At 46.3% G+C, this 12,156-nt stretch overlaps 1 protein-coding gene and 2 non-coding genes across 11 annotated transcripts in view; all 3 read right to left on the reverse strand.

The window, feature by feature from the left end:
- Nucleotides 1–12,156, reverse strand: part of PRRC2B (proline rich coiled-coil 2B) — a 47,806-nt gene that overhangs the window by 11,740 nt on the left and 23,910 nt on the right. For 8 of the 9 annotated variants that reach the window (XM_073640695.1, XM_073640698.1, XM_073640694.1 and 5 more), the window contains exons 10-25: nt 10,650–10,740; nt 10,363–10,561; nt 8,927–9,254; nt 8,654–8,817; nt 7,856–8,063; nt 7,407–7,608; nt 3,521–5,467; nt 3,138–3,313; nt 2,952–3,064; nt 2,752–2,875; nt 2,460–2,536; nt 1,996–2,184; nt 1,561–1,755; nt 1,343–1,429; nt 934–1,038; nt 539–731 (exon numbers count right to left, since the gene is read on the reverse strand). In XM_073640695.1, the coding sequence (XP_073496796.1) occupies nt 539–731; nt 934–1,038; nt 1,343–1,429; nt 1,561–1,755; nt 1,996–2,184; nt 2,460–2,536; nt 2,752–2,875; nt 2,952–3,064; nt 3,138–3,313; nt 3,521–5,467; nt 7,407–7,608; nt 7,856–8,063; nt 8,654–8,817; nt 8,927–9,254; nt 10,363–10,561; nt 10,650–10,740 (4,398 nt within the window). The remainder of the gene's footprint in view (nt 1–538; nt 732–933; nt 1,039–1,342; nt 1,430–1,560; nt 1,756–1,995; nt 2,185–2,459; nt 2,537–2,751; nt 2,876–2,951; nt 3,065–3,137; nt 3,314–3,520; nt 5,468–7,406; nt 7,609–7,855; nt 8,064–8,653; nt 8,818–8,926; nt 9,255–10,362; nt 10,562–10,649; nt 10,741–12,156) is intronic. The other variant, XM_073640696.1, reaches the window with a different exon arrangement.
- Nucleotides 207–284, reverse strand: LOC141155679 (small nucleolar RNA SNORD62). Its single transcript, XR_012247583.1, has one exon. It is a non-coding gene; the product is annotated as a small nucleolar RNA SNORD62 (small nucleolar RNA).
- LOC141155678 (small nucleolar RNA SNORD62) lies at nt 2,323–2,406 on the reverse strand. The gene has a single exon (XR_012247582.1). It is a non-coding gene; the product is annotated as a small nucleolar RNA SNORD62 (small nucleolar RNA).

Here is a 12,156-nt window from a genome sequence, read left to right on the forward strand (position 1 = left end):
CTGCAGGGACCAACATCCAGCGGGAAAGTCAAAAGTGAACCAGCGTTCACATACCACACAGATAAAATGTGAACGCTGCAGCCGATCAGTGGAGGTCAACTGCAGATGATGTGGCAGGGAGAATGTTGTTTTTTTTTTACCTCCCTGAACCCATAAATAATTAGTTGTCCAGTACCAGAAAAAACAAACTTTAATTCCCATTACAGTCTCTCAGTAAATGAATCTCCTCAGGTCCCTTCTGAGTACTAGAAGGGTCAGAAGGCTCTATTGGAGCATCACAGAGACAGAATATCACCATCATCAGCACAATATAAAGCCTGATCCAGTGCAACATCCCGACATCTCCGCTTACACCTAGAGCTGCATTCAGAGTGGTTCCCCCATAGATGCAGCCTGATACAGTGTAATGAGTCATCAGCCTACAGCACAGTGTAAAATTCTGTACCAACCAAACTGCTTCATAGGATGCACAATTATGAATGCAGCTCTAGATATGGACTGAGAATAAATAAAGCAAGGAAAAAAAGAAAAAAGTTACCTGGCAGAGAAGCTGAAGGGGCCACAGAAGCAATGGGCATGGGAGGCATTGACACCCCCCCAAAGGAGCTGTAATTGACACCTGTAGAAGTTCCCACACTGGAGGGCGGCTGTATCCCTGAGCTGGGGCCGGCTGGGGAGCTCTGCTCTGGCAAACTGGGCGAGTTCTCCCAGGCCTTGCGGGCAGACTCCATCTGCAGATTACACAGGAAATAAATGAATCAGACACGGCAAACCCCCAAAGTCACTTATAGGGAGCAATAGAAAAGTGAGAGATGGAATGAAATCCACAGGGTTTATGGTCCAGCAGGTGAATCTGTCTGCTCCCACCAGAAAGGAGTTGTGCACAGATGGGTGGTGGGAATTTAGTCACATGGAGGGGCATTTTATCTTTACCTTCAGTGTGAGGTCGGCAGTGGGGTACGACATGGGGTTTAGTCCCATCCCTTGCTGGAGGTGGTGGTCTCTTCTCAGCATGGGTATGGACTGTGATAGACCAGCCTGCAATAAGTAAGAAGAAAACCACAGTAAGTCCGATATCAATTGAAGTATTCCCATCACTGGAGTATTTATCATTACAGATGTAATAAATCCAGTACAATAGTCTGCATCAGTAGGCACCAGCTGCCCAGCTTTCTACACGCCCCTCCACCTGTACATGGAGAGATACGGAGTGGTCACCCATCAGCTGCAGCAAGTATTGCTAAGCAATAGATCCAACATAAAGACCCCATAATTATCATAAAAGGCGGCTCCTGCCCTCAATGCCTCTCAAGTGTAAAAGACAAAATGAACTATATTTCACCTTGTTCACTAGGGCATCCTGAAGTTTCGCAACAGAGCTAGCAGCAGGTCCAGGAGCAGCTCCAGGGGGTAATGAGTAATCGGCATCCTGAGCAGGCAAAAAAAAAAAAATGTTTATTTTTACAAATTGATAAAAGACCGCTAGAAGTCACTCAGGATGGCCGCGGCAGTAGCAGGAGGGGCACGTTGGCTAGGAAAGGATAGAAAGACAATCCTCACTTTTGTGCTTACTCCAAATTCAATGGGAGGCACGGGAAGAACAGAATCCACGTGGATCTCAACGGCATTAACAGGCGGCACGCTGCCCTCTAATCGCTCCGCTCCCTCTGAACCTTTCCTGTTTTTTAGAGAACGCTCGTTGCCAATGGGGCCTGGCTTGTGTTCCTTGTTCATTCCAGAACTGGAATCCGGCTCCTGCAAGAGAAAAGCAGGAGATAAGCTGAAAGCATAGACTGAGGAGAAAAGAATCCACATCCAGGACATGGGGGGAAGTAACAGAACGGACAGATCCTTGTTGGCTATACTGGTAGCGGCAGGAGAATGGCGTTGCAGCACCCTACTGACGGAGTCCACTAAGAAACTTTCCGTATCCCCACACTCTCTACTGGGACAGCACATTTATAAGTCTAGTTCATCATACAAGATGGAACACACCTTCTTTTCTGACGATTTTTGACCCTGCTCTTTAGGACACTCTGATTTCGGCTCAACCATGACGGCACCATTCAGCTCCTCTGGTTTCATTGTCCCATATGGAGAGCTACGCTGTGAGGAAGTGGCGGACGATTCTCGAGATTCGGCACTGAGGTCAATGCCGCTGTCACCCTGGCTGCCTTTGAATCCCTACGAATAACGTCACAAGTTAGACTACAAGAAGTCTGCAGGACGATTGCTGGGTCCTATAAGTCTATGACTGTTGTATGAGAATGGGGGGTGAAAATCCCTGTGTGCCGCAGCCCCAAGGCCGATGGGGAGGAGCAGTCTCTCAGCACATAAGTCTCCTCACTTCCCTTCTATTGAGTACATGGTGAAGGGTCGGCAGGATCTATTGGAACATCATAGAGACCAAAGAAAGTTATTACAGGGATGAAGGCATGTCCAGAAGCCGGAGATCTCACCTCAGAGGACGCAGACTCTGTACTGAAACTGTTGCCAGGCTTACCCCAGGAATCACTGCCCGACTGGACGGCAATGCCTAGAAAGGAGGACAACTTATGGTCATGGCACTTGAGATCTGGAATCATTTTGATGCACGGGTTTTGCCGCATTTGTTGCATATACAGACCAGATGCAATACTATACAGGCTACTTCACAAGATCCCTTTAAGCCGTGGACATGGTCAACAAATGTCACCACCACATGCTTCAGCTCTATAAATTATATTAGTGAAGTAAAGGACCAATATTAACCTTGACTGCCGCTTTCCCAGATCTCTTTCCCAGGAACGTCAGCTTGATCCAGGCACATGCCGTTCTGCTTTTTGGCAAAGCGAGGAGGAATCCTTGACTGTATGCTGCTGCTTTTGGTGGGCACCTATACAGGAGAGCAGACAGATTGAGATATCCTAAATAGTCCTATGGGATACACTAGAGATACACAAATCTCTTACCTGCACCATCTGATCCTTTTTCCTGCGATCTTTATCCAGAGCTCGTCGTGGTTTATTGGACATGTCGGAATAATGCTCTCCACCCAGGTCGACGTCATCCTCAATAACAGAGTCTGGAGGCAGCAGCGACATTAATGACCATTCTCATATTGTCTGCAAGTCATACAGAACAAAGACAATATCTACCTCCATATTTCAGTTCAAAAGCAGTCATAGTTTCCGATTTGTCGCCCACTTTCAGCCCTGCCGGCCTGGAATCCCGCTCTGGCTTCATGCATTCTGCAATATCGCACTGAGATGACCTTTCTAACCCATAGCGGTGGTGGCTACCATCTTGTGTATAGGAGTCTTCAGAGCAGCGACTTGATGGATAGAGAGAGAAAAAAAAAATGTAAGTGTAAACAAAGCTAAAAGCATGCATCCATCAGATATTCGTGGCCTGTGGACATGTGATAAGTGTCTAATAACCCTTTAATAATCTGCCTGGGGCATAGAGAAATATCAACAGTACGAAACCCAACTTCCCCTAACCTCCACTAGCACTCTCTGGCTTTGTAGATCCCATTTACCTGGTCTTCCCAGAAGAGGGGTTTTGCTGGTAGTCCCGAGAGCTCCCACCGACCCTTGATGGCTTCTCATCATACCCAGAAGATTCTGCCTTGCGTCGGTCCACTAGGGGTCTCTGGCTGGAGAAGCTCCTTTTGGACAGTTCCCTTTTCTCGGAGAAGCCGTTTCCGGAAAGGTTTCCGTCCCCATCCACTTCTCCGGGCCTCTTCTCGCTGAAGTCACTGCTCTCTGATGCAGTTTCCCAATCCTCGTTCACATGGTCGGAGTTGTGGTAAGAGCGGTCAGGAGACCGCCTGGCAGGTGGTCCGGATCTTTCGGTAAGAGGCATCCTTGGACGGGTCTGCCAATCCTCATGACTGTTCACAATGCTTCCCATCTCTTCATTGCTCCAGTGCCCAGCAGATTCCCTTTCCTGCCTGAGACGCCGAAATCTTGGGGGTTTATCTTGGCGAGGAGGTCGTCTCCTCACAAACGATCTTTTATCCAGACTCTCCCGATCGGAATATTCGTCTTGGAAAAATGGCCGCCGATCATCTCCTTGGGTTTCATCGAATCCTCTCCTGTGATGGAAGGAGTCGGAGTAGCTGTAGTCATTCCCGTGCTCTCTGTCGGCATTGTGCCGCGTGACATAGGAGTCTGAGGGTACGCTATACTCTTGCCAGTTAGACCCCCCAGACTTGGCACTCCAGTGTGAAGACTCCTTGGATATGAACGGCCGCCGGCTATAGCTGTTGCTAAGTCTGGGAGGAAGAGACCTCCCAAAAGCCCTCGGGGCCCTGGATTTAGGGTCCATACTATTCGACTCATCTGAGTAATTTCTATTGGAGCGCCAGGAATCTTGGAAGTCAACTTTTCTTGTGTCATCAGCCTCTCTTTCCACAACAGGTTCATTCTCTGACCCGCGCTGACGTCTGCGTTTGGGGAGCTCCTCATATTCCGACCCTTCACTGTGCGTTTCACTAACACCACGCCGTCGGGGGACCCTATTTCGGAAATCCTCAGTGGGGTTAAATTCTCGAAGTCCTCTGCCTCTGTTAACCCTTTGACCATTATAAGGGCCGGTCGAACCTCGGCCTCGAAACGTGAAGTCTCTGAACCCTCTGCCCCTTCCACGGCCATGAGTTCTACTTCCAAAAGCCTGCTCTTCGTCAATAAATATCCAGTTGCTCCTTTTGGTTTGGGGTGGGGCGTTTGATTCGCGAGTAGAAGACGAATTCATGCCCCATGTTTTCTCCACCTTCTCTTGGGTATTTTTTTCAAAATCTTGGACAGTAGGTTGTGGCTTCTCCTCAGTTGTAGAGCTTGACAAGGAGCTTACAGGAGCGGGATCCAGCTTCGGCGTGCTCTCTGGCTTTGCCAGCAGCTTCTCCTTTATGGTTTTTACTGGCTCCTTGGATTCAAGTTTGCTTTTCTCCAGCTCCTTGTCCTCCACCTTAAGAGCTTTGAGCACTGGTTTCTTTATAGGACCGGTGCGACGACTCCTTCCCAGGTGCTCAGAGTGGGATTGTAGGGAGTTGGTGGTGGGCTCATTTCTCCAGTCTGCTCCACCAGTAGAGTCCTGGCTGCCTCGGTCTTCTTTCCGCCAGGCTTCACAACCCACATTCTGCTCTTCTTTAGTAGACTCCTCTTCTGCACTACTTGAGGTATCGGAGGACTTCTGATGGTGCACATACCCCCAGCCATTAAACTGAGGCTTCTTCTCATTCATGAAATCTGACGGTCTACACTGTGCACAGGTCATTGGAGCCCGACTGACAGCAGAGTCTGCGGCACTGTTCAAATGCGGGTATGAACCGTCCTGTCCTCGAGGGGAGATGCAGCTACCGAAGTTTCCTGCAGACTTCTCGTAATTGCCAGTGAGATATTCCTCGCTTCTTTCTTCTAAAGCCTCTTGGTGGGCATGCACGGCGTCGGACCTCTCCCTTGAGGAGCAGTAAGACATTTCATTCCTTGAAAGGGGTGAGGAAAGAAAAAAAAAAAAAAAAAAAAAAAAAAAAAGATTCACATTTACATCCCAAGTAACACTGACAATATTTCAAGAGGCATCCATGAGCAGAAAAGGAGGGATGCGTGCGAGGATACTTCTATTTAATGAGAACAAGCAGAGGTCTTGAAATTAGTAAAGAATGACAACAAAAAGTCCCACAGAAAGCTGCAGAACTTACACTATGCAATAAATGTTTCATCATACGATGATTATGCTGCACATACATCTCACACAGCTGACTCCACCTGTGACCAGCTATATAAATGCATCTATAATTATATAAGAATAAATTCATATAGTGCCAACATATGCCACAACACTTTATAATTAAGCGGGGACATGTACAGACAAAGACATCACAGAGTAACACATAGTTGACCAGTTACAGGAGGAGTGAGGGTCCTGCTCACAATCTATAAGGAAATAGGGAGGGCACAATGGGTAGAAAGTGCTCGTCATGTACGGTCCGGCCATAACTATAATAAATAGGGCATCAGCCAGGATCTAAGTGCAGTTACCGTGTGCTATTGGGGGCATGGAGGATGTGGAGACAGCTGAATAAGAGGGAGCAGAGTCTGAGGAAAATTTAGAAAGAGGAAACAGGGAAGAGCTAGAATAGTGAAGTGTGGGGACAGGCCTGTCTAAAGAGTTGTGTTTTTAAAGCATGTTTAAAAGTGTGGGCACTAGGCATTAATCAGATCGTCTGGGGCAGTGCATTCCAGAAAACTGGTGCAGCACGAGAGAAGTCTAGGAGACGGAGGTGCAAGGTTCGGATTATGGAGAAAGTTCATTTTAGATCAGTTGCAGAATTAAGAGCACAGGTAGGGTGGTAGACAGAGATGAGGGAGGAGAGGAAGGACAGTGCAGAACTGTGGAGAGCTTTGTGGGTGAGAGATTAGTTTGTATTGCATTCAGCAGCAAATTGAAAACCAGTGTAATGAATGGCACAAGGTGGAGGCATTGGTGTAGCAGCTGAACAGAAATACGAACCTGGATGTCGCATTCAGGATGGATGGATGGGAAAGGAGAAAGTTTGGTTAGAGAGACCGACCAGAAAAGAGTTGCAATAGTCTAGACGAGAATAAGAGCAACCGTAAGTTTTTGCAGTTTCAAAAGTGAGAAAACGTCGGATTCTGTAGAAGTTTTTAAGATGCAGGCAACATGAGTGAGTGATTTGAGATAGGAATTAGAGGAAAGTTCTGCGTCAAACATGACCCCAAGACAGCGAGCGTGCTGCTGGGGAGTGATGGTTGAACCAGGATGAGTACAAGCCGGCAAAAAATACGAGCGGACAGAGGCAGGAGGAGAACCAAGAGAGCAGTATCCTTGAGGTGGATAGAGTGGAGCATAGTGAGGAGGATCTGGTAATTCACATTGTCAAATACTGCAGAGATCCAGGAGAATCAGCAGGGAGCAGTGACCATTAGATTTAGCTGTTAATAGATCATTAGACTTTAGGGAGGACAGTTTCAGTAGAATGTGAGGAGCGGAAACCGAATTGATAAGGGTCAAGAAAAGAGTTATCTGAAAGATAGCAGATTAGACAAGGGTGGACCAAACGTTCCAGTTAGAGGGCAAGATAGCGGAAGAAAGAGGTACAATATTTTAGTTAGGCGAGTAGTGACAGCCAGGTTGAAAGATTTAAGGAGCTGTGAGGGAATTGGGCAAGAAGAAACCAGGAGCCTGATTCCATCTTTGAACCTGTTATGGAAGAAGAAGTTAAGTGAGCTTGAGGTGCGGGAGGAAAGGGGATCCAGGCTCTGAGGGGACTGTACGAAAATGTCCTGACAAAAATGATTTGAGCTTTTTTTTTCTAGGAAATAAGTGGCCAGATCATTAGCGCTGAAGTTGGTGATCAGGGGGTGTGGGGGGGGGGGGGGATATTTTTTCTAGCCAAGTACCTGCTGTATCCAGCATCTGCAGCGCCTTCCATTGGCTTCTGTGGAGGCAGGCAGTAGGCTTTGCTTTGCAGGTGCACATAGCTGTCCTGGCTCCAGGCAGACACCGGTTCAGCAGATGGAGGCCGGCAATCTGAAGGCTGGCAATCATCTGGCTGGCAGCCTCCACCCACAGATTCCTGCTGGATCATGTGTTTCATCACACCTAGCCAGAAAAAGTTTATTTTGCAAGCGACACTGACAGAGTATGCCCTGCGCCAGGCACCTTACAACCAAAAACCCTGCTTTCTAACCCAGATATTGACCAGTTCCCATTGCTGCAGCACACACAGGAAAATCTGACCGGTGACAACTGTTGTGTCCCTTGTAAGCTTTACATCAACCCACAGTGATTGTGCCCACATGGCACAGATACACCAGGCTGGTAATGCAGGAGCAAGCAGAGCACTTACCTGGTGGATGTATAGATGAAGGATAGAAATCAACAGCAGTGCGACCCTGAGTCATCCGGGGATCCATATATGATGGCATCATCATCCAGCGAGGATCAAACCCCAACATCTGGGGGTGGTGGGAATAGAAGGGGCGCGTGTGGTTGGTGTGGGTAGATGCCATGTAGGCTTGCTGTTGCTGCCATTGCTGCATCTTATACAGCTGCTCCTAAAGACAAGAGGGGCAAGGAAACATATCAGCAGGAATTTATAGATGGACGTCTTCAAGAGCCAGAGCAGCATTCACAATTCTGCAAGCAACAAAGTTTAAAATTTCCCAGCATTCAGTGTCTGCCAAGAGCTTGCACTGGTAATATGGAGTAATCCGATTATGCATGGGCAACTACCCTATGCAATTTAGGAGCTCCGAGTCTATGGGTGAGGATAGCAACAAGAATGATGTTAGTTTCCAAAAATTACCAGCCTAAGGGCTTTCTCTCATCTGCGTATAAATCAGACAAGTGCAATCTGATAAAAAAAAAAAAAAAAAAAAAAATCCCAGCATGCTGCGAGTGGCCGTTTATATCGGACGAGACTTGCCAATGCAAGTCAATGAGTAAGAAAAAAAACGCAGGATTGCATTGCACACGCATGACATAATGAGTGCTATATGGAATTCACTCTTCCGACTTTTCAGGAGCAAGATCAGAGCGAATTTTTAAATGCAGATGAGAGCGAGCAGCCCTAATAGTCTTCTACCTCAGAGCTGTACTCTCTATCAGAAACGTTCCACTGATCACAGATTTCTACCTTCATTACCTGTTGCTGTCTCTGGAACCTAGGTGGGATCAGTTTTTGATGTTTGCTGAAATCCTGCACTGGAGATACGGATTCTCTGCAGTCATCCTCACTGCTGCTCTCGCCTCGTGGAGCTACTGGAGGATCCTCATCTAAATACTCAAGGGGAGATTCCTGGGAAAACTCTAGAAGAATAAAACCCACGATCAGCCATATAACACAAATGACCACTCTCCTACCTCGGTAAGGCAACGGCTATGTAACATCTCAGGCCTCTGCGCCATATGGCCGTACCTCTTTGAAAGTTCTGTGCGTTCTCCTGAGCACTACTCCGGTCTGAGACTGGAGACCTGGGGTCCTCATTCTCCTTGTTTTCCATCCGATTAGGCGTCTCACTCCCAGATTTAGAAACCTGTTTTGTCTTTTGATCCAGTTGTTTGAGTTTTGCAGCACAGGCAGCTAGTCGTTCTTCACGAGTCCTGCGTTCTTCCTCCTCACGCCGCTTGCGAGCACGCTCAACTGCTTCCGATATTTCAGATGTGACAAACTTCTGCCTTGAAGACACTTTCTCATCCTTCTCCTCAACAGAAGCCTGACGCAAAACAGCAGCGGACGTTGACTTCTACACGAGAAAACAAAAAAGTGTATATTAAAAACACAACGATAAACCTCAAAAAGGAAGAATGCAGCAAAAAATATATTATGTACTATAAGGCTATGTGCCCACGATGCAGAATTGCTCCGGATTTTTCCTGAGCGTTTGTGCATCTCCCTGGCAGAAAAAACACATGCGGTTTTCTGCCAGGGACAAGAGTATGTCCCGCGTTTTTCACATGCGATTTCGCATGCGGGTTGACAAGCGCTTTCCAACCGATTTTAGCATCACTTGGAAAGGTGCTTGACAACTTGGTCACACTATATAAAAATTCATGCAACCGGCATGGATTTATATAGTGTGACCAAGTTAATAGTTAAAAAGAATGGTAAAAAATAAACATTATACTCACCTTCCGATGGCCCCCCGGTCTCCGGTCCGGTGCGTCCTGGCTCCCCGGCGGCTCGTGATGGTCTAAAAGGACGTTGGCGGTCGCGTGACCTGTCACATGACTAAATGACGTCATGGAAGGTCCTTTTAGACCATCGCGAGCCGCCGGGGAGCCAGGACGCACCAGGACGCAGCGCACCGGAGACCGGGGGCCATTGGAAGTTGAGTATAGTGTATATTTTTTATTTTAATTATTTTTTTACAGGTTCTATGGTACCCGGGTCTGGAGGAGAGCCTCCTCTTCTCCAGACCCGGGTACCATCAGCACATTGAATCGCTTAATATCCACATGTGCACATGTAGTGATGCGGATATTATGCTATTCAATGCAAATCAGTGGCGGCAAAAACGCTGTGATTACACAAAATTAATGGTAGTGCTGCGGATTTTTCCGCAATGATAATCCGCACCGGAAATTTCATGGAACATTGCAGACCTTCTACCAAGCGTTTAAGCGTTTCGTGGCGGAATTGCCGCTGCGGAAACGCTTAAAAAACGCATCGTGGGCACACAGCCTAATACTGTCCTCTATGTACAAGAATATAACTACTATAATACTACCCCCTATGGAATAAAACATAATAGAGTATGATTTTGGCTAGTTTTTAGTTGAAGCCGACTGGATTTTTAGCAGTCCTAAATTTATGACTACTTTTCCATCATTATCAGGATTTGTCCTTCCTACCGGGTGTTCGGCGACTGCAGCCCAGCTGTTGGCTTTCCGTGGAGCTGCCTGCACAGGCTCCTGCCCCCTTCTGGTTGGCCGTGGATGTGCCACTTGATCGCTCCATACCTTCCCATCCTCCACCGGGTGTTTCATCATTTCAGCGCTGTCAGTGGAGGTGAAGGAGACCTGGCGCTGCCTCCTGCAGTCCCAGCCATTCCTGAAAAACCCATATAATCATCACATGACCCTGTGCGGGATATGAGGGGGTTGGCCAAGAACGGGGGTAATCATCAGCTGCGTCCTACCATTTACTTCTGCTGTCCTTCGGGGCTTCGTCCTCATCCTCATCTTCACTGAATTTCAACTTCTCGGAATAATCCACTTCATCATGAAGACCTGAAGTCAGCGAGATCGCCAGTCAGGAAGGACAAGAATCCCGGGGCGTAGGCCCCAGATAATCCCTCATACCTACCAGCCCAGCCACTGACCATACCCATAGAGAAATTCTAAAAAATGGTTGTAAATTTGTTCCAAAAAAATCCCTGACAATAGGAAATGTAACCTCCCCGAGTGAACTCAGAGAAAATACAGGTAAAATAGGTCGCACATGGTTGTCCACTAAGGGCTCATTTAGATGCGGGCAGAAGTCATGTGGTTTATGAAAATTCATGATAAATAATAACAAGTCTGTCATAAGTAATGAGGGTCAAGTATTTAATCTAAAGACTTTTATGAACTGTGCTACTGACCACTGTGTTTGTATCATTTTTTGCACGATGTGCAGAAAACAATATGTGGGATCTACAAGCCGTAGTATAAGAAAAAGACTGTCGGAGCACATTTATGACATTAATAATGTCACTAGCAGCAGTCTCTCGGGGGCTTGCAAACATTTTTTGTATGAACACAAGGGGGATTTAAGTAGCCTGCGAGTAAGTGCTTTGGAATTTGTTCCTGCTCCCCGGCGAGGTGGTGATAGGGTTAAACTGCTCCAGATGACTGAAGCTCGATGGATTCTAAAACTAAATACCAGATACCCAGCAGGACTAAATCTAAGACATGAATTGATGTATCTACAGTATATGAATAAAGTTGGGACAAATTGAGGTATCAAACAAAAGGAAGAATGTTTTTTATTCTCACGATTAATCTAGGGGATACTGTAAATAATACAAAACATGCTAATTACATTTTGTAATAATTTCTAGCCATTCTCATATGGTCTTAAAATGGAGATTTGTATTGGAAAAGTATGTCCTTGAAATTAAATGTTAGAACAGTAATTTTTAGAAAATAGGTAATTATATCTTTAGAAGCTCTTGTAGTTACATATATTTAAATAGTGCATTAATTGTTTATTCAATGAATTCACATATATAAAAAACTTGGGTAAAAAGTGATCAAATAATTAGTGCAGTACTAAGTGGCAGTTCACATTGTAAAACGTTTGTAGAGGATGGATGTACTATAGGGTTAAACTAGTGTCTAGATCACGGCTAGCCTTGAATTAATGATGCTAATATCACTGCTGATTTTGGTGGGTGTTACCCTTGGCGGCTTTCCTTGACTGTTTTCCTTGAAAAGTGCAACATTTATTTCAGTATTTCATGCTATGACTAAGGGTCAAATATGATCCGAAACGCGTAGGCCCATATACGCTTTTATCTCTGTTGGATTAAATAAGGCTTTTTTAATTTTTCTAAATCGTGTGCTGGAAAACTACTTTTCACTTTCATTGAGGATTTTTCTCCCAGATGGGGATGGACTAATTCCGAGCACCGAGATCATGGAAAGGAGGACTGGGCAGGCTGG

The sequence above is a fragment of the Phyllobates terribilis genome, unplaced genomic scaffold (assembly GCF_046119375.1).
Source record: "Phyllobates terribilis strain yellow unplaced genomic scaffold, ASM4611937v1 Scaffold_7__3_contigs__length_470593459, whole genome shotgun sequence".
Taxonomy (NCBI): domain Eukaryota; kingdom Metazoa; phylum Chordata; class Amphibia; order Anura; family Dendrobatidae; genus Phyllobates; species Phyllobates terribilis.